Below are 22,967 nucleotides of genomic sequence, written 5' to 3'. Positions count from 1 at the left end.
GGAATTTGCTCATCAAAATTTTATTACAAATGACATCATCTTCAATATGTGAGATAATTGGAGCACATTTGCTATAATCTACACAAAACAAAGGAATTGTCTCACTCACCACACCTGTAATAATTATTTTTGTTATTACAACATGAAACTAAAATTCTGAGACATGAGGTTGAAAATAATAAAGTTGTAAAGATAAATTTCTTTGATCTCTTAGAGATATCAACCAATGAATTAGAAGAAGAGGAGACCAATTATTCCAATGTGTTAGATCTCTATACTTGATGATGACAATGAAAATTATAATCCACAAATGGTCACATAAATTTGTGATTTTGTTAGTGTTACTTTAGTGTTAACTCTATTAGTGTTAGTGTTGGCTAAAATAGATAATGCAACCACCAACACAATTTCCTCATATTAGTATTGTAAATATAAGTGTTGGCCAAAATAATAATAAAATGTTTCTGGTTTTGATTTTACTGCTTTAAGAAAAGAGGGAGATGATGATGGAGATGATGATGGAGATGATAATGGAGAAGAGAATATTAGACAACATGACCAAAGTCAATATCCATTAAACTCATTTACTAGTGAAGCTAATTTCACACATTGCATCCAAAATGAAGACCATGGCTTTAGAAGAGTTGATCCGAACATAAGAACTATTGAAATGCCATATTTTGATAATGTGTCCCTTTCTACAAGTTTTAATTAATCCATGAGTATAAGGACTCAACACAATTACTCATTAAATTAAACTAGCATTTTTCCTTCTTATGTCATGAGTTATGGTTGGCTTCCTCACCTTATAAGAAGACTTCAAGTTCAAATTATGATGACTATAGTATATTTAACTATCCTCCTAAAGAAATGTTATACAGTCATTTGCAAGGAGGATTATAAACAAGTAAATGGGTGAACTCAAAATTTGTCCTTTTTATGCCATGAGTTATTGTTAGCTTCCTCCACCTGATGAGATGACTTCAAGTTCAACTTTTGATGACTATAGTATATTTAACTATTCTCCTACAAAAATGTTAAATAATCATTTGCAAAGAGGATTTCAAACAAGTAAATGGGTGAACTCAAAATTTTCCATCCATGAAAAGGCAATGGGAATGAGTTGGAAAAACTATGACAACTTGTTTATAATTACAATCAATATTATGTAACCTCTAATTCATGGTACTAATATTGTCTTCAAAAAAATAAATTTTCTTCCTCTACAAGTGTCATGGAACTACATTAGTTCTCATTTTGGTATTAAAGAAACCATTAGTGTGACAACCCACCCTTATAGGCACCATCCATGCAAGGCAGTGTCTCCTTTCTAGAACAAAGACTAAGATGGATACACTATCTTACAAAAGGAAATTAACTTGTAACTAAATATAATGTGTCAGAGCAATATAAGGAAGCATATTAAAGGAACTATATATTCATTACTTTTTCAAGATACAAAGTTTTTAGTACAAAAAAGTGGCCTAAGGGCCCTTTTACAAATCTTGTACAAACGTGCAAAGATAACTACATGCCACTAGTCTATCCAAAAGAAACAAAAGGAAAACGACAACAACAGTTATATGCCTTGTTGTTTGTGCTCTAGAACTTGCCTAGTGTCTGGTTCAACTAGATCCTCATCTAAAAAATTTAAAGAACTAAAAAGTGAGTAGAACTCAGTGAATGATAATATAATGCAAGTTTTAGGATGGTTAATCCAAAATAGAATAAAGAGTTTCATCATGCAACAAACACTCAACCTAGATAATATTTACTATATCAATCAAGTAGGCATACAACATTAGACAACCTGATATATAATCAATCAAACACATGCAAAATCTATGACTATGATGCCACTTTAACTTTTCGGCACATCCCAATATCATGTAATATCATTGTTGCAATGCCCCTTCCTCCTTCAACATATATCACATATGTGTCCGCATACGACATATATCTCATACAACATGGTGTCATATAGACACAATGCCCTTACATCTCTCAACACTCTTCTCATACAAACTGCTTTAGTGCCCTTTCATTTCTCAACACAAAATATCAAACTATTAATCAAGTATAGTGTGTCCCTCCATTTCTATGACACAATATAGGTCCAAGATATATAACAATCACATCCATAATAATGATGTGAAGTACCATAATAATAGTACCAATGATTTTAAGTGAATAATAGATACTAGGTAAGCTCCCAAGAAAGACTAGAGGGGTCACAGTAGTCTCACTTAAAACCCAACCTCCTTAGATAAACCTTCCCTAAACCGTACCCATCCCTTCAAGATCACCAAACGGTCTTAACTATTTATATACATATATATTGAGGTTATAAGGAGCACATGTATATTATAAACATAGCAATTGACCAACACATTTTAAAAGCATATCTCATGACATTTGATAAAATAATGAATACATATATAACATTTAAGCATGAGATACAAAATTCCAAAACTAAATAAAATCATGCATTATAAGATCACTCACAATAAGAATTCCAAATTGGAATTGCAACAACACTTTTGTTATGCTAACATAAAGATCCTACTTTGAAATAATAACACTATGAGCTTCTTTACAATTTTCTTTTTCCCTTTCTTGATAGGTAAATGCTCCTATTTATAGGAACCTAAAGCAAGTGAGCTCATAGGTGATTCATTGCATGACTTAGCTAGGTATCATTGAAAGGAAGTAGATTAGTGTCTTCCTTATTTTGTGGAGATGATATGTGGTGACATGTCTAATCCTTGCAGTTACTTGGTAGGTAAAGTTCAGGCGTCAACATACTTAATTAGGTGTTAATTGTTCACAACGGCTTAGTGTCCCTTTGGTTGTAGCATTTTGACACCGTATTTCAACACCTCATACTTGGTTACCTATTTTTGACATTTCATACTTAATTGCATGATAAGGGATAGACAAGAAGGTGGTTAAACATGAACACTACAAAAATATTGTTCATGAAGAAAACCGTGGTCAGCACAATTAGAATATAATTTGTATAAACTATTGACATTGAATGAAATTAAATACTTACTCCATCTTAGAATTGAGTTTATACTTTCAAAATTCATATTTCATCGGTGCACATTATATTATTATTAAGTGCCATAAATTTTACTAGACAATATTTTCTTAAATAAAACTACTTCAATATATATGTTATTGCTTATTTTTATGTTTCTTAAATTGTTTTCCCAAATTTTTATTAATCTTAATCAATTTCCATCACATCGATTTTTTTTCTCCAAAATTTTCATCCAATTTTTTTAAAAAAAAATTTAGTAAAATTTAAGTATTGATATTCCATCAATTTTTTATATGTTCATCACTAGTTTCGATTATGTATTAATTAAAAATTTAAATATTATTTTCCATCGATTACTTTTAAAAACAAAACAGGGAAGAATGATTCAATTAGATTAACCAGAAAAAAAAAATGCTTGATTGACTACCTCAAACTTCAATTCATAAAATACATCCCAATTGGAACCTAGTTGAAAATCCATTGTCCCGACAAATAATGCTCTATTGGATTGCATAATAATAGCTCCAGATATTCTAGTATTTTTTAACTTCTACATAAAGTCTTAGCGTAAGAAATTTGGTCTCACTATAAAACAGAAAAAAGTTCAGATAAAATATGAAATCTAAATGACAATTTTATATAAATTTCTATTCGAATTCAACCTAATTCAAACTGCAGAATAAAAACAAATAAACACCCACTAGGAAAAAGAAAAGAATCAGACAGAGTTGTTCGTCTTAGAAACATAGAATAACAATATAACTGAAACAATAACTAGCTACAACACACAAGTTTAAATAACTCATGCATAAGGTTTCAGTTTCCATTGAATGGTTTAAGTAATATATAAAACACATTTCCTAAACCAGCTCTGTACTAAGATTGCAAAACTTCTATTCCTGGTGGGGACAATGAAACATGTGAAGTACAATTTCTGGGGGCAAAAGAATGCCTCCTGAGTGAACCTCCAGCGAAATTAGCTTTGTTGCTTCCTGGGAAAAAGAAAGATTGGAAGTCCGTATGAATCCTTGAATTGTTTCTTTGTTTTTAAGAAATGGAACTTGTGAAATTTGATGTGACTTCAGATTCTGCTGTATCAGTTTCATCACTCTGCATCCGGCTGTTGAGGATTTCCATTACATTCTCCAGAGGGCACTTATGGCCTCGATTTTTTGGTGATGTTTGGCAGAAACACTCAGGCCAAGAGTTCGTATAGAAAGATTCAGGATGGACCCGCTTGTGAGGGCCACCAAGCTTTGAATTGAACATAACACGCCTGACTGCAGCTTCAAAACCAGAGGTACGGCCATTTTCCTGAGCAATGAAGATGGGAGCTAGAGCTTTCCTGTCTGGCGTGATTGTGGTTCGGAAGCCATAGTACAGGCGGTGACCCATGAGATTATTGGCAAAGTTGCTTGGGCCATCGTAAGTTGGCATGAAAATGTCAGAAAGGAGACAAACCATGTAATCAACAGCAGAGCCCAACAGTGTGTTCTCAGCAATCTCTTCTGTGCCAGCCACTGTGTTGTGGTTCTCAAGCTGAGGGAATAATGCTCTAAATGGCTTCATGTAGCGCTCCCCTCCAAAGATTTTACCTGCTGCGAGATATATTCGGGTGGAATTGTCAAATCCCATAGCACGAAAGATCAGACCAACCTGCAAATAATCATTGATTAACTTAAAAAGGGCAAACATAAGGCACTGCCAAGTGCTGTAAACAAGCACATCGGAAGTTATGCTGTCAAGAGTCAACGGAGAAAATAGGCATTATGCTGTTTAAAATCTAAGGCCTTAACCAAAGGAGAAGCTTTATATCACTTCCTACTTACTTCCAACCATAATAGTTTACCTGATGCTCTCTCCTAGGAAACAAAATGGAATGAGGAGCAAAACGGAAGGGGCAAGACTTTTTTAAATTAGGGATCCATTTGGGAGTTCTTGCACTTCTGTTACAGGTACTTTTGATAGGTGAACAGTTAGCTGTTTGGATACAAGCCAAAGAACTGCTTAAAGTGCTTTAGAGGAATTGTTTGTTGTATGACAAACAATCCTACAAAGCACACAATAAAAATGCTTTCAATATTGATAAATGGCCAAAAAGGGCATTAGTAGATTTTATTTTCATTGGAGAATTGGTGCAACAATTGTAGGATCATAGCCTATATAGGTTGAGATTCAATTTGAATTTGTTTCTTTTTCTGCACAGTTGACTTGATTTATTTACTGTAATTAAGGACTAATTTAGTAGTTGATTTATTTCTATAATTAGTAGCCAAATTAGTGGAGTAATCCTGGCCTAGAATAGAGTAATTCCTTTTCCTTTTTCCCACTTTAAGATTATAAATATATCTAGTGAATATACAAATCTTATTCTCTATTTTTTATGGCATCAAAGCCTTGTGCTCCACAGTTTTTTTTTCTCTTCTGTATTAGCTTCCATTGCCAGTGTTGGTTCAAAACAACAATAATTAGCCAACGACCAATCTCTTCTCTTAAGTTGGTCCAAGGTCATGAACCTTTCCCATACAACCTCCAAAGTTAAAAATAAAAAAAAACAAAAAAAAAAAAAACCATTTTTAAAGGCGCCCAAGAGCCCAACACTACTTTTGAGGGAAGGGACTTCTCCCCTTGACTCTAAGGAAGAATCAAATGAATTCATTGAGAAGTTTTCACTCTTGTTATCCTTCCATATCAATTTATCTTTATCCTTACTGTACTTCCCAAGCACTTGAAGCCTCGTAATTAACTCCTAATCTTGAAACTGTCTCTAAACGGCATGCCCACTTACAACCTCACAAGCATTCACCACCCAAGCCTCTTTATTAGATACAAAAGAGAACATAGAGGGAAAAGAATCCTTAAAGGAGCATCCCCACACCAAACATCATGCCAAAATTTTATTCCTCATTCATCACCAAAAATCATGCTCTAGCCTTAAGGGCTTCCCCAACCTCTTATTGCCTTGCATAAGCCAACACCAATTGACTAATGTATAAGAACTTTTTAAGGTCTAAAGTAATTTCAGGGTAAAGTGGTTTATGTCTTTTACTAATGATTCTATAAGAATTACCTAGATCTATCTTATGAAATAAAAGTCAGATGTTAGGACTATATTTCCTGTTTTCCATAGAATAGTGAGTATCCAATTTAACTCAAAAATCCAAACCTTAAGATCTGATAATGAGCTAGAATTCTTTTACCAATATTTTTAACCATACTTACAAAAAGAGAGCATTTTTCACCAATCTTATAGTGGTATCCCACAGTAGAATGGAATAGCTAAGAGAAAAAATAAATATTTTCTTGAAATTACTAGAGCCTTAATTTTTCAAATGAATGTTCCCAAAACCTACTAAGGGGAAGTTGCACAACAGATAACCCTCTTGAGTTCTTGACTTCTAATCACCTAAGAGTCAACTTTGTAAGTTCTACCCTCAATCTGATGGCTACAAACATATCTCCCAGAATTTTTGGTTGTTAGCGTTTGTTCATAGTCATGCTTGCCAAATAATAGAAATTGATCCTAATGCCCTTAATTGTGTATTTATTAGCTATTCTTTGTTAAAAAAAGGGATACAAGTACTATCATCTGACTTCCAAGAAATTTTTTGTGTCTATGGATGCTACCTTTCATGGAAGTCAACCATTTTTTCATCAACCTTATCTTTAGGAGGAGCCATTTGCAGAAGACATGGAATTTTTTCCCCATTATTTGCCCCATATACTAGAATTACTTCTGAGCGCGACTCTAAACCCATGCATGTTCTTCTCTCAAACTCCCTAAGCCCTTCCCCAAGTCATCCTCATGACTCACCTAAGCACATCAGATTTGAAACCATAGTTTCTCAGTCCATTATTTCTGATTTTATTATCCAAAGGAGAGAGAGAGAGATATGCTACATCTCTCAAGGTTTCCCCTAGGATAATACAATCTACTCCTAGACCTCTAAGTGGTGCTATAATTATCAACTCGGAAAAAGGTACTGAAACTTAACTTGAGTCTAGTTCCAATGTGTTAGATAATCTTCCTTTACCCATTGCCATTTCAAAAGGTAAGAGACATTGTACTCAACACCTTTTGACTTACTTTGTTTTTTTTTATAATCTTTCTGCATCTATAGCATTTGTTATCAACTTAACTCATTGACATACACAAAGTTGTTCAAGAGGCATTAAGGGATGAGAGGAAGACAATGTAAGAGAAGTGTGCCTTCAAAAAAAAGTAATTCCTAGAGATTATGGATCTTTCGATTGGGAAGAAACAGGTTAAGTGTAAATGGGAGTTCACAATAAAATATAGGGCAAATAAGATACTTAGGCGATATAAGGCAAGATTAGTGGCAAAGTGATATACTCAAACTTATGGAATAATTACTAAGAAACCTTTTCTCCAGCGGTAAAGATGAATATTATGTGTATATTGCTATTACTTGCTAGACTTTAATTGCCCATTGCATTAATCTGATATAAAGAAGCTTCCTCCATGGGAATTTAGAGGAAACAAGGTTAGTCGATTGAAGAAGGCTCTGTTTGAGCTAAAATAACCCTCAAGCTTGATTTGGAAGGTTCGCTAAGGTAATGAAGAACAAGAATTATATTCAGAGCCAAAGGGATCATACACTATTTGTCAAAAACTGAGTGTGGGAGAATAAGTGCTTTCATTGTGTACATTTATGATATCGTTGTACTAAGAGATAATTAAGAAGAAATTAAGAGACTAAAAGAAAAGTTGGAAAAAGAATTTGAAATTAAAGACCTAGGAAGACTTAATGCTTTCAAGGAATTGAAGTTGCTCAGTCAAAGAGCGAAATGTGATTTCATAAGAATATCTTAAATCTCTTCAAAGAAACCAGGCTGTTGGAGTGTAAGTCAATGGATAGGCTCAAGCAGCTCAACTATAATCACTAGACTGAAACATGGATTCTCAACATATATACTCAAAAGTTAGTGTTTGGATTAACATCCCACAGATAAGTTCATCTTTTAGACACCAAAAAACCCTTTGTTGTATAACAGGATTTGGTGAAATGTAAAAATATAAGTCCTATCAAAAGCCCATTTAGTGATGAAGGAGATTAGCATTGACATTCTAAGGAATCATCATGGTAGAGTATTTGGGATCATTTCTAAACCTACAGGGGAGAGATTGGCCATTGGGGCAGTGGTGCTCACATTTTTGGGGAGTGTGCTTCAGCCCAAGTCCTTGAGCCTCTCAAATCTCTTAATGAAGGGTGTGAAAAAAGGAAAGAGGTCCATGGGAGTATTGATGGATGGTGCTGAGGATTGAATTATTTTAAGAGATTTGATTCAATCAATTTCGTTATTTTAGGGAGCTAAATTTGGGATTATGATTTGCAATTCAAATTTAAGTGTTATTCTATATTAGGTTGACAATTTTATAATTTCCTATTAGTCTTGTATAGGCTATAAATATCATATTGTACTCTTCAACTAATATGGAAAAAAAATATAAATTCAAGTCATATTTGTTTACATGGTATCAAAACTTACCTTTGATTTGTAAACCCATTCCTTGGTTTTTGTTTTTTTTCTTATTTTGTTCAAAATCATTTGATGTAAGTGATTAAGCCACATCCAAGTCAAATATTGAACAGCCACCACATGCATTTCAAGTTACATCTCACAAACAAAAATGACAGAACTACTTGTAGTTGTCTCAATTCGTAAATATGTTTATCCAAGCCAAGGGAAAATTTTGTTATCTCATTGGAGCAACATAGCCATGAGAAAAGAAGATGAGGCAGGATTTAAAACATTGGAGGCAGAAAACTCAATGGTGATGGTCTGGCTTGTTAACTCAATGGACCCAGAAATTGGACAGACATATTTGTTCTTATTAACAGCAAAAGAAATGTGGGATGCAATCAATAAGACATTATCAGATTTAGGCAATTCAACCCAAGTATATGAGATTAAGATCCGAATTTGTGAAACGAAGAAGGGAGCTCTGGGTGTCACGAAATACTATGGTATTCTTTGACAAGAGTTAGATCATTATTATGAAGCTAAATGAGAGAATGCAGAAGATGTTGCCCAATTCAAGAGGTTGTAGGAAAAAGAATGTGTTTTTGAATTTTTGGCAGGATTAAATTTGAAGCTTGATGAAGCAAGGGGAAGAATCCTTGGAAGAGAACCTCTCCTCCCAACTGTTCGAGAGACGCTTGCATGTATAAGAAGAGAGGGAAGCAGGAGGAATGTTATGATGAATGGCCAACAAAATGGCCAAAGTTCAAAAAACTCAGCCTTATTGATAACAGCTCCTGAAACTACCCTTACTAATAAATAAAAAAATCTAGGAAAGAAGAAGAAAAGGCCAAAGTCTAGTGTGATTATTGTAATAAACCCAGACATATTAAGGAAACATGCTGGAAATTCATGGGAAGCCTGCTAACCTGAAAAACAACCACTTTCCAAAGAGAAACAAGTGTGCTTTTCTAGCTGAATTCTCACAATCAAGCAATCTTGGAAGAGACGAGACTCAAAAAGGTGATTTCTTCATTGCCTCAAGTGTTTCTTCTGAAGTAAAAGCTCCTTGGATCATAGATTCAGGAGCAACAAATCATATGACTGTTTGTTCACAATTATTTTCATCATATGCTCCATGTTTTGGTGGACAAAAGGTAAGAGTAGTTGATGGGTCTCTATCCTTAGTGACAAACAGGATTATTCCTATTTCTAAAACGCTTGTGCTAAATTCAATTTTACATGTGCCTAACCTTTCTTGTAATCTATTTTCCATGAGTAAGTTCACCAAAGAAATATCTGTATAGCTAAATTCTTTCCTAGTCATTGTGATTTCCAAGAGTTGGCTTCAGGGATAAAGATTGGCAATGCCAAAAAAGTTGATGGGTTATACTACTTTACTGATAATGTCGTTCTAGAGAGACAAGCTCGAGTAGTAAATAAAGTCTTTTCTCAAACTATTGAGAATAAAATAATGTTATGGCATTATAGATTAGGACATCCCACTTTTTATTATTTGCAAAAACTCTTTCCTTTGTTGTTTAAAGACAAAAGTCCTTTATTGATGATCACACTCATTTATGTTTGGTGTATTTAGTAAAGGAAAAAATTAAGATGGTAAAAACTTTTAAAGACTTTTGCACTATGGTTCAAAACCAATTTCAAGCAAAAATTAAGGTGCTTAGAGTAAACAATGGAAAAGAGTATTTTTCAAATATTTTGGGAGAATATATTTTACAAAATGGAATTATTCACAAATCAACATATTTTGACACAGCACAACAAAATAGAATTGTTGAAAGGAAAAATAGACATTTATTGAAAGTTGCACAAGAAATTATGTTTACCACTTAAGGATCCAAAACATTTTTGGGGAGAAGTTGTTCTTACAGCCTCATATTTGATCAATTGTACACCTACAAGGATCCTACAATTTCAAACTCCATTGGATATTGTTTAGCAATTCTATCGACACAATAAATTGTTCACTTCATTACCTCTATAGCTATTCAATTGCATTGCATTTGTTCATGTGCATAGCCATCTTAGAAGTAAATTACATCCCTATGCAATTAAGGGTCTGTTTGGCAACTGTTTTTTAAAATAGTTTTCTATTCTCCAGAATAAAAAAACCTAAAAAACTCATTTGGAAACCAAGAATTGTTTTCTATTCTTAAGAACAAAAAATAAGGTGTTTTCAGAAAACATCTTTTAGTTGTTTTTTTGTTGTTTTCACTTGTTTTCTGAGGGTTGTTTTAAAAAATAATTATACAAACACTTAGAATTATTAAAAATAAAACAATACACATAAAAATTATTTTAAAACATATTTAAAAATATTAAAAACATTTTAGATTTCTAAACAAATTTTTGTTTTACAAAATATCAAAAACAATTTTCAAAAATTGTTCTCAAAAACTGTTTTAGGAACTATTTTCCAAAACGGTTACCAAACAGGCCCTAAATGTGTGTTTTTAGGGTACCCTCCAATATAAAAAAAGGGTATAAATGTTATGACCTTATTTAAAAAATTAAAAAAAAATGTTTCACTTTTGACATTACTTTTTTTGAAAAACAAGCTTTCTTTCCCCATACTTCTCTTCAGGGGGAGAATGTAAGTGAAGATAAGTTTTGGGAAACTCTGTATTTTCCCCTTTTTCAAATTGCACTTTTTCAAGCTAAGAAGGTCCAAACTAATCCATCAAGAAGCGTTGATTCTATAATGCCTAGTATTAGTGCAAGAAGACAACCAATTGAGCTTGGTGTCTACTCTAGACAGCAAAGTCAAAAGGAGACAACCTAGAATTCTTCAAAGCAGGGCTATGACTCAAACCATGAAGCTAAGGACATGGAAATTATAGAAAACCATGAGCCCCTTCAACTTAATTCTTCATCTTTATGGAGGATATAAATGATCTCAATATGCTAATAGCTCTTAGGGAAGGGACCAAGTCATGCACTCTCCAACCAATATCAAATTTTGTCTTTTTATAGACTCTTACCATCTTTTAAAGCTTTTACTTCTAATGTATCTAGCATAGATATTCCTAAAACTGCAAGAAGCTCTAGAATTTCCAAAGTGAAGGGGTGTAGTACTTGAGGAGATGAAAGCTCCTTAAAAGAATGGTACTTGGCAAATCATGGAGCTACCTAGAGGAAAGACCTTAGTAGGATGTAAGTGGATTTTCACAATCAAGTATAAAGTTGATGGAAATATTGAAAGGTACAAAGCGAGACTAGTTACAAAAGGCTACACACAAACCTATGGTATTGATTACCAAGAGACATTTGCACCAGTGATTAAGATGAATATGGCTAGAGTCCTACTCTCTCTTTTAGTTATTATCGATTGGTCTCTTCATCAACTAGATATCAAAAATGCATTTCTTAATGGAGAACTCAAGGAAGAAGTTTACACACTTTTGCCCCCAAGTTTTGAGAACCCTTAAAAAGGGAAGGTGTGTAAATTAAAGAGATCTCTCTATGGCCTAAAACAGTCACCGAGAGCAAGGTTTGAAAGATTTTCAAATACCATTAAGGCCTTTGGCTTCTCTCCAAGTCACGCAGATTACACCCTATTCTTCAAGCATTCCATGGATGGAAAGATTACTATTCTTATTGTGTACGTAGATGATATTATCCTTATTGGGAATGATGAAGCCAAGATTGGACAGCTTAAAACATTACTAGCAAAGGAGTTTGAGATAAAGGAATTAGGTCCTTTATGATATTTTCTTGGAATGGAGATAGCTTAGTCAAGTAAAGGAATTTCATTTTCATAAAAAAAAAATATATGCTCAACTTGTTACAAGAGGTACAGATGCTTGGTTGCAAACCAAGAGATATTCCAATCGAGCCAAATCACAAACTTGGACTACTTGAGAAGAGCAAGACAGTAAATAGGGAACATTCTCAATGACTAGTAGATAAACTTATCTATCTACCACACATGAAGCTTGATATAACATTTGCAGTGAGTGTAGTGAGTTAATTTATGCACTCACCTTATGAAGAACACATGGAAGTTATATGTAAAATACTTAAGTAATTAAAAAGAACACCAAGGAAAGGTCTACTCTTCAAAAAGGGTGAACATTTAAAAGTTGAGGCATACATTGACGCTAATCGGGCTGGAGCTATTAATGATAGGTTAACCTAAGGTTTTTGTACTATGGAAGGTGGAAATCTAGTCACTTAGAGAAGTGAGAAGCAATCAGTCATGGCGAGAAGTAATGAGAAAAACAAAATATAGGGTTGTTGCTCAAGGATTGTGTGAGCTTCCATGTTTAAAAAGGTTAACTAAGAGTAAATATGAAAGCTCCAATGAAGCTTTAATGTGACAATAAAGCTGCAATAAACATATCTAACAATTCAATGTAACATGATTGAACATGGGGAAATTGAGAAACATTTTATTAAAGAAAAATTGGAAAGTGGTCTTATTTGTATACCATTTATTCTAAAAAATGAATAACTGGTTGAAATACTTAATAAGAGGCTACTACAACCTACATTTGACTACTGGACTAGCAAGCTAAGCATGATTAACATCTATGAGTCAGCTTGAGGGGGAGAGTTGAGAATTGCATTATTTTAGGAGATTTGATTCAATCAATTTTGTTATTTTGGAGCTAAATTTGGGATTTTGATTTGCAATTCAAATTCAATTCCTATTCTAGATTAGGTTGACAATTATATAGTTTCCTATTTGAATACATCTTGTATAGGCTATAAATATCTTATTGTACTCTTCAAATAATATAGAAAAAAAATACAGATTCAATCCATATCCGTTTACAGATGGCTTCCTCAGATTATCAAAGTCACTATGGACCTAGGACACTTTCTTTTGAGCCACAAGCTTTGCCATCTTAGCGACCCAAGTCAAGGATCAGCTAGCCAAGTGAGAAGCCTCATAGTTGGTTTCTTCTGTGGCAGATTTCTTACCTCCTGGAGCTTTGCGACTCTCTTATGGGGATAGTAGATTGCCTTTTTACCACCTTCAGTTTCATAGTCCTCTTGATTTCTTGCTTTGAAGCCTCTCAAGATAATCTTTTTCCATTTTTTATTAGATCTTACAAATAAAAATTTTTGGAAGGAATCCCATCCTTGTAAATTCATTTCAAGGAATTTATTTTTTCTCACCAGAAAGGAAAAAAACAAAAGAAAATAGAAAGCCCATTTAAAAGGGAAAACGTCAGCTTCATCTTGTTCCAAGAAAAATCCTGAGTTCCTTCCAGATATTTTTTTGGCATGTGCAAACAAAAGAAACCATTCTAAAATATGCATAACTCATGGAATCATCTTTGATTGAAACGACTCCTCCCCAGGAAGTTCCTGAATTGTATAAACCTCTACTAGTCCAAGAATTAATAAAGCTAGTAACAAAATCAGCTACCATACCTATCTCTATATGCATGAATGTCTTTCCAATACTCAACTATAGCAAACAACTCAGCAATTTTGCAAACAAGCCCCCAGAACCCATGGATTATCCCAAGCAAAGGTCCAGATCAGCTGAAGCTGACGATCTCTATTAGGCTTAGCCATCCATATCACAAGACAATTTTCTTTTGAGATTATGTTGGGGAGAGAATATAAAGAAATAAATATAGCCAGCTGGACCCCAGAGAAACCTCTTGTGTTGGCAGGTCTATGTCTCATACAGTTTGGTTCATGTCCCGATATGTTCAAATTCAATTTGGATTAACCTAAAGACATTAATACCTCTTCAAGCCTAGAAAGTTAGCTTTTCTGACACAAAATCAAGTTTTTTTTCCAGTTCAATTTGAGGAATAGATCAGTTGAGAACAAAAAGAACCAGATCTATGGTATGGACATGGGAACAATCAGATTGAACATATTTATGTTTTGCAACCTTGTTGGCTTTGGTCATGGTACTCTAGAAATTTTAGGCAATAGAGCAAGAAAGAATGATAAAGAAGTTTTACCTCTTCTGGAGTTAATGGGCATTTTCCATTGGCTCTTATTTGCTCATAATCAAGTGGCTTATCTTTGAAATTTTCCTCCCGGTATTTCTTCAATATTCCCTGCTCTTCAGGGGTAAATATATTGTAGCACCTATATATTTTCATCAAAACTAGTTTCAATTGAAGATGAGTGCTTATATAAACAACACCGATCAAGCAATACAGAAATAGGCATGGATATAAAGAATCCACATATATATGCAAATGCAGAATAGATACATGCATACTTAAAAGTTGTTGGCTTCACAAATGATAAAATGGAAGAAAAATTGATATCATAGCATATTTTTTTATTTAAGAATAAAATTGTATTGCTTTTTTTGTGTAGAACCTGGCGATTCTGTTCAACTACACAATGGAGTGAGAAAATGGAGGTAAAGAAAAAAAATGGAATCCTAAGACAACCATTTCAACTCAGTAAAGTTGTCAAATTCCAAATTTTATTCCCTCTATAAAAGCTCAACAGTCAAACAGAGCATAATTGAAGAAAGCCATAGCTACTTATGGATTGGCTTGATAAGTTTAACAGGGAAGAACTCAAAGCTCAAGGAGTTCTTGAGAATGACTCAAAGGAATTTGCATTAAAATTAAATTTTAACTGTACACAATATTCAGTAAGGGTGCAGTGCATTGCTTGGTGTGAGGTAACTTCTATGGTTGTCACGAATGAAAAGGTGGGTTCAAGTCTGCATGTGGTCTCTTCTTGCAAAGATGATGACAATGGCCTTAAATGAACTCACATCAATTCAGAAAACACTTAATTACCCAACTACTTGAGCTCCTTAATAGATAAAGGGAGTAGTAGTATCAATTCAGCCAGTTGACAACCCAGTCAAAATAAATGTCTCAACATTACATAGATGAACTGATACTGGTAGTACATAAATTAGCTTGGAAAACAAGGAAAAATTTATTATTATTTAAACTTCTTCAGGAATGACAATAGATAACATAAAAAGTTCAACTAATGAAATAAAATTCTGTACTTCCTAGAACAAAATTACTTGCTGTGTAAATCTAAATGTTTCACTTTTCACAAAAGTTTAGGTTATTTGCATATTATTCTTGCACACACACACACACATGGTATAGAGTCCAACTCTACTTCTGGGCCAACATTAATGTGATTACACAAAAAATTGTGCTTAAGAAATCCTAGATCAGTCTTAATGTAGTGCTGGGGTGTAAGGCAATTAGCCTAATTCGAAAGTGATCATGGTGATATATATAGTGGACTTTCCTACAGACTAGATTCTGTTTGCTCACTCACTGAGGCATTATGTTTTTGGTAAATCATATGATTTTTCTTTTTCACTTCATAACCATTAACCAGAAATTAAATAAAAAGTCAATCACAATATAAACAAATTAGACTCCTAATGGACATTTTATGTTTCTTATTCTTTTCTAAGTCTCCATTTCTAAAAGAAAAAAGTGGGTTGAAGATACTCTTGGCTAAGTAATTTTTCCTTATTATAATAATTTTCTACGAAGAAAGTCTCCTTGATTGGATTAATCTCTTCTGCCATGTCCATAGCAACAGCAACTAAAATTAAAAAATAAATTAACTTCCCCAATAATCATATCAAGGATATAAGATAATGATATTGTCTATCCCAACAGTTCATTCATCTCATTGTGCTCTGCAAAGCAGGTTAAAGCTGGTGTAAAGTAGTAGGGATTTACTGTTCAGTGACATGAAACTTAAAGAGTGTGACTTGTACAAGTTGCTAGAAGTTCATTTCTTTCCACATAAAATCAACCCCAATCCAGAGTAGTTCAACCCATTAATTACATGACTTTGGCATCACCCAATTGGTTGCATTATGAGTAAAATGTTCAAAATCTTACTCCCTTAGCCCACATGTGCACAAATAATGATGTCCTCAAACTCTGACTGAATAGTTGAAATGCTGCAATCAACCATAGGTCCTGGTTCCTGGTTTTCTGACCAATCTAAATAATCTACAAAATCTAGCTTATTTTCATTTTATATAGAAAATGCAACTTCAATATCTTTCTTCCACACAACCCCCACCGCTGCCGCCCCCCCCCCCCCCGCCACCCCCACACTCCCCTCTTTATAGGAAAATGCAAATTTTATCAATAGCACCAACCAAAACAGGCACACCAAAGCATAGATGAAGTAGACAGATGGTGCCAAAAGGCAATAACAGCAGATAAAACAAAAAATTCCCTCCCTTCATTTTGACCCTGTCCAATCAACTAGATTAATCATCTACATTGAAGCCATACCCAATGACCTTCTATCCTAAAGCAAAAGAATAGATAAAAAAAAATTACAACTTCAGTATCTTGAGGTAATGATTTCACTCATTAAAAGAGCACATGATATTAATCTCCATTAAGTTAACAGGTAAAGTTTTAGCAAGACACTGCATTTTACACATCAACCTCCCAATGGTTAAGCATTGGAGCATAGGGATATAATCCATAACAGAGTTCTTAACACAAATAGATTACGTGACAAAGCTCTCACCTCTGTTTCATTAACAGCAAAAATAAACAATATCCATCCAATGACTGACACTTCAAATAAAATTAAGCGAGTTATAGTTTAGATAATAGCATACCCAGCAAAAGCAAGCATATCCAACTCAAACCGAAGATGTATTGCCAAGAAGTGACCTTGTGCGCGCAGTTTGCTAACAACTGAGTTACTTAATTTCATGATGTGTGGTTTAAATCTGAGAGCATGATAATTAACTCTGCATCTCAATCTCTGGTATTCAGGATTGTCTATTTCTTCTTCCAAGCGATGTGAAAATGGAGTGAGATATATAGCACCATGTTCTTTCATCTTCTCCAATGCTTCTGTTAAATACCAACTAATAGGAGCATCTCTTGGGGGCCGAAGCTGAAACAGAAGGCAGAAACATTTCTGAATCATTTGAAAAAGTTGAAATAAGTTCATCCATGAGGAAACATCAATCAGAAGAATCTGACCTGATACCCTTTTATCTTCTTGGTCTTCCCATTTTTGGTAATTTCAGGAAGTTTTTCAACAATCCTTACATCATACCTCAGTGACTTGATGAAATGCTCAACATCATAAATACCTTCAAAGCCACTGAATGCAGTAATAGATATCCTCAAAAAAATTAATCCAATACAAAATAGTTTAATAAAAGTGAAGATTTCTGAGAAGTGAATTTTTATTGATTCTCGTGTATTTTCTATAGAATACAACATGGTATATATATACAAGAGAATGGTGCAATCAGCCACCATAAGGACCAGACTCAATCTTAACTAATTAGAGAACAAAATCTCCACTAAACAAGGAAAGACATTAAACTAGGAACTAATAACAAAATACCTAAAAAGGCCTTAACAAATCCCTAGAATTCCTCACTAACTTTAAGCTAGAATTCCACACTCCCCCTCGAGCTAGGACATAGATATTGTACATGCACAGCTTGTGACTCAGTTCTTCAAAGTTAGTTCTTGAAAGAGCTTTAGTGAGTATGTCTGCCATTTGGGATCTTGTAGGAGTATAGACCAACTGTACAATTGCCTTCTCAATCTTTTCTAAAATGAAATATCGATCTATCTCGATGTGTTTCGTCCAAGGATTAAAATTTTGGATTTTTTCGGCGAAATATCGTTGATATATCGAATATCAGTGGTGTTCGACACAATATTGGGCACCGATTATCGATCAATGAGAATTTTGGGCAAAATATCAATAATATCGGCGAAATATCAGCGATATATCGGTTTGGAGGTGAAAAATCGACGAAAAAATCGAGCGTAAAGTGACGCACAGAGCAACGTAGGAAATCTGTCAAAATATCAAAGATATATCGACAATATATCTAATATATCGGCGAATATATCGTCAATATATCGGGGAAATATCGGAGATTTTTTTGAAAGTTTTTTTTAAAAAAAAATATTTATCCTTTTTTTTTTTAATTATTCATTTTTAATTTATTTTTTATTTTAAATCTATATTATCATTTTATTTTTAACTACTTTTTATATTTATCTCATTAATGCTATTTTAAAAAATTACTATCACTTCATTCTTTTTTTTCTTTTATCCGTTTAATTTTATTTAATTTTAAATGTTTTTATTTTAAAATATTAAAAATATAATTTTACTCAAAAATTGCTACAATATAAAAAAAATAATGAAGTCCTAATATTCTATAAATTAAAATTAATTTAATAAGATAAATTATTAATAATTTTAATTATTTAAATAAATTAATGTTAATAGAAAATTTGTCACTTGTAATAAATTTTTAGAAATCAAATATCAAATAAAATATTTTATATAAATCAATTTAATTTTTTGTTTAAAATGTAATAAAATATGTTTTAATAAAAGTATTTTAATTTTTAAAATAAATTAATATAAATATATTAAAGGAATTTATACTAATTTTTTTATAAAAATTTGATAAATATTATCTTTAATCGTACATATATCAATTACACTTACAAAATAACTTTAATATATATATATATATATATATATATATATATATATATATACTTACTTATTTTATCATTTTTTTTTTTTTTTGAGTTTTTTCAAGCATTCTTGTGAATTTTGAATAATTTTCGCCTCATCGATATTTTTGTTAAAATATTCATCGATATTTCTCCAATATATCCGTAAAATCCAAGTACTGATATATCCGTATTTATCGATAATTTAATCATTGGTTTCATCCTATCATAATGCACAGGATTCTTTGCTTTGCAATGCTTTTGGCAACTTGGTTGTCATAGAACATCTTAATAGGCTTCTCAATAGATATTCCTATCTCATTCAACAATCTCTATATCCAAATCCCTTCACAAATACCAAGAGCCAGAGATCTAAATTCAACTTCTGCACTACTTCTTAAGACTACGGACTATTTCTAGCTTCTCCAAGTCACGAGATTCCCCATGCATAGGAACAATATCCAGATGTCGATCGCCTGTCTGACACATCACTTGCCCAATCTGCATCTGAGAAAACTTCAACATCTTTGGTATCATTCTTTTTGTACAACAGTCCTTTTCCTCGGGTCATGTTCAGATACTTCAAAATTATATTCACAGCTTCCATGTGTTCTTCTATTGGGTTGTTCATAAATTGACTCACAACACTAACAGAGAATCCAATGTTAGGTCAAGTATGTGAAAGGTAGATGAGATGTCCTACAAGTCTCTGGTATCTCCCCCTGTCAACTGGTGCACTGTCCTTCTCAGTTTCTATCTTCTTGGTTGAGTCCATTGGAGTGTCTGCAGGTTTACATCCAAGCATACCTGTCTCTTTTAGTAAGTCTAGAACATACTTACGTTGGGAGACAAATATGCCTTTCTTAGATCTTGCCACCTCCATGCCAAGAAAGTATCTGAGATAGACAAGGTCTTTAATTTCAAATTCTTTGGCTAAGTGCTTCTTCATTCCTGATAGTTCCTCTTCATAATCACCTGTTAAGATGATATCATCAACATACACTATCAGGACTACTATTTTCTTTTTTGAAGAGAACTTCACGAATAGTGTATGATCTGCTTGACATTGAGTATATCCTTGCTTTGTAATTGACTTTGCAAACCTGCCAAACCATGCTCGAGGTGATTGCTTGAGTCCATACAGGGATTTCTTAAGCTTGCACGCCCTATTATTGTTGAAAGAAGTTTCCAGCCCCAATGGTATCTCCATATACACTTCTTCCTCCAAGTTACCATTTAGAGAAGCATTTTTGACATCCAGTTGATGTAATGGCCAATCTTGGTTCACTGCAAGAGAAAAAAAAACTCTAATAGTGTTGAGTTTGGCCATTGGAGCAAATGTTTCCCGATAGTCTATTCCATAAGACTAAGTAAAGCATTTGGCAACAAGGCGAGTTTTCAATCTCTCAATGCTTCCATCTCTCAATGGTAAAAATCCACTTACACCCAACTGGTTTCTTTCCATGAGGAAGGTCAAAGATTACCCATGTGTCATTCTTCTCCAAAGCTCTGATTTTTTCGCTGACTGCCTTTCTCCACTCTGGATTCTTGAGAGCCTCCTGAATAAAATTAGGAATCTACACACTATCAAGAACCGAAACAAAATCTTGGTAGGAGGGAGACAATCCATCATATGAAATAAATCTGCAGATAGGATGGTCTATGCAAGTTCTAACACCCTTTCTCAAAGCAATCGAAATGTTTGAATCATCTACAAATGGTACTGGCTTCTCAAGATCAGTAATTCCCTTACCTGAGTGAATTTGAGTGGGACTTGGACTCTGTTGAGATTCTTGGTCATATGTAAGAGGAGTTGATTGCTCTATTGTTCTCTCAGGCCTTTTCCTCCTAATGTAGATACGAAACTCATTATTTGCAGTTTGTGGTGATTTAGAGTAATTATAAACCAGAGTTTGAGGTGAGGTAGTAGGAGGATGACTCTCAGGTTCAAGTTGTTCAGGCATTGAAATTTGAATTGGAATTTGATTAATGACCTTTGGTTGTTAACTGAAAATTGTCTGAGAAGTAGGAAGAGGTAATGGTAGGGTGTCCCCAAGATCAAGTGTCTCCCAAAATTGAAATGCTCTCATGTTCTCCCCTTGCATGTCGGTTTTGTGGTAGTAAGCCTGATGTTCAAAAAATGTCACATCCATAGAGTTGTATACCCTTTTCGTGAGGGGAGAATAACACTTATAACCCTTTTGGTGTGAAGAGTTCCCTATAAAGATACATTTGATGGATTTAGGGTCTAATTTGCTACAGTGTTGCTAATGTATATGGACAAATGCTGAACACCCGAATATTTTTGGATCTAATAAAGAGATGATTTTTGTATGTGGAAAGATCTGGAGGAGGGTTTGACAAGGGGTTCTAAATTTAAGAATTCTGGATGACATTCTATTGATGAGATATGTGGCTGTAAGTACTGCCTCCCCCCAAAAATGTTTAGGAACACAAGTGGAAAACATGAGGGACCTAGCTACCTCTAACAAATGTCGGTTCTTTCTTTCTGCAATCCCATTTTGTTGAGGGGTGTCAACACAAGAACTTAGGTGGACTATTCCTTGACTCATGAGGCAACTACCTAGAATAGACTTGAAGTACTCTTTGGCATTATCAGTTTTTAGAACTTGGATTTTGGTCTAGAATTGAGTTTGGATCATAGAATTGAAATTTTGAAAATTTTGGCTAACTTCAGATTTTTCTTTCATAAGGAATACCCAAGTCAATGTAGTGTCATCATCAACAAACGAGACAAGCCACCGTGCTCCTATTATATTGGTTTTTCTTGAGGGACCCTACACATCACTATGAATCATGGCAAATGGGTGAGATGGTGTATATGAAAGACTGGGGTAACTATTGTGAGTATGTTTTGCAAGTTAGTAGATTTCACAACTGAAAAATTTTGGACTTTTATTGATGAATAAAGATGAAAACAATTTTTCAAGATACATAAAATTTGGATGACCAAGACGATAATGCCATAGCGTGACCTCATTATCTTTATTGACACAAGAATCTAAAATTGATAGACTCTTAAACAACACACAACTTGCATTTTGAGTTTGTCTTCTTAGAGGAGTATCGCCCTTGAGAAGATAGAGTCTAGAGCACATCTCAGCACTGCCAATCATCCTCCCCGAATCCAGTTCCTGAAATTTAAACAAGTTTGAGAAAAATTTAGCTTCACATTGAAGATCACGAGTTAATTTGTTGATTGAGAGTAAATTACAGTCCAAATTAGGGCCATGGAGAATAGAGTTTAGATTCAGGTCGTTTGAAACCCTGATTAAGCCTATTCCAGCAATTTTGGATAGAGATCCATCAGCAATCCAAACTGTATATTTCTCATTATAGAGGTTGTACTCATGAAATATGGTTCCATCTCCCGTCATGTGATCTGATGCTCCAGAGTCGATAGTCCACGGATTTGAGTGTTGTCTATTTACTATAAAGGCATTTGAAAAATTACCTTTTTGTGCCAACATGCCTATACCAGAGGCTGAGTTACTGGACTGAGATATGGAGTTTTGACTCATGAGTTGTTGAAGCATCTCAAGCTACTCTTTGGTAAAAGGACTGGTCTTGGTTGAGGTTAGCTTGTCTTCTGAGACAGCAACACTATGGGCACTGCCTTCTCGGTCATTGAATGGTTTGGATGGCTTCCAATCAGCTGGTTTGCCATGAATCTTCCAGCAATTTTCTCTGGAATGTCCCAGTTTTCGGCAGTGGTCACACCAAGGTCTCCCATTTTTCTAGCGATTTTCATTGTTGGTGTTTGATGGAGGCCCTCGTGCTGCAAGGGCAGATCCTTTGATTGATAGGGCAGAATTTTGAGATCCCATCATAACTTTTTTCCTGCTTTCCTCACGGCAAACTTCTGAGAATGCCTCTCTAATACTTGGAAAAGGTTTGGTCCCCATCACTCTCCCCCTAACCCCATCCAAATTCTTCTTGAGGCC

The 22,967-nt window shown here is 34.0% G+C and overlaps 1 protein-coding gene across 3 annotated transcripts in view; it reads right to left on the bottom strand.

Annotated features, from left to right (window-relative positions):
* Positions 1-3,774: 3,774 nt before the first annotated feature.
* LOC100241672 (O-fucosyltransferase 1) overlaps positions 3,775-22,967 on the bottom strand; it is a 47,634-nt gene continuing 28,441 nt past the window's right edge. For all 3 annotated transcript variants that reach the window (XM_010654302.3, XM_010654301.3, XM_019221229.2), the window contains 4 exons: positions 17,488-17,611; positions 17,115-17,398; positions 14,482-14,611; positions 3,775-4,702 (listed from right to left, as the gene is read on the bottom strand). In XM_010654302.3, the coding sequence (XP_010652604.1) occupies positions 4,094-4,702; positions 14,482-14,611; positions 17,115-17,398; positions 17,488-17,611 (1,147 nt within the window). In that variant the 3' untranslated portion in view covers positions 3,775-4,093. The remainder of the gene's footprint in view (positions 4,703-14,481; positions 14,612-17,114; positions 17,399-17,487; positions 17,612-22,967) is intronic.

The sequence above is a fragment of the Vitis vinifera genome, chromosome 7, assembly GCF_030704535.1.
Source record: "Vitis vinifera cultivar Pinot Noir 40024 chromosome 7, ASM3070453v1".
In the NCBI taxonomy this organism is placed as follows: domain Eukaryota; kingdom Viridiplantae; phylum Streptophyta; class Magnoliopsida; order Vitales; family Vitaceae; genus Vitis; species Vitis vinifera.
The sequence above is the reverse complement of the archived record's forward strand: the minus strand, read 5'-3'. Positions and strand labels throughout refer to the sequence as shown.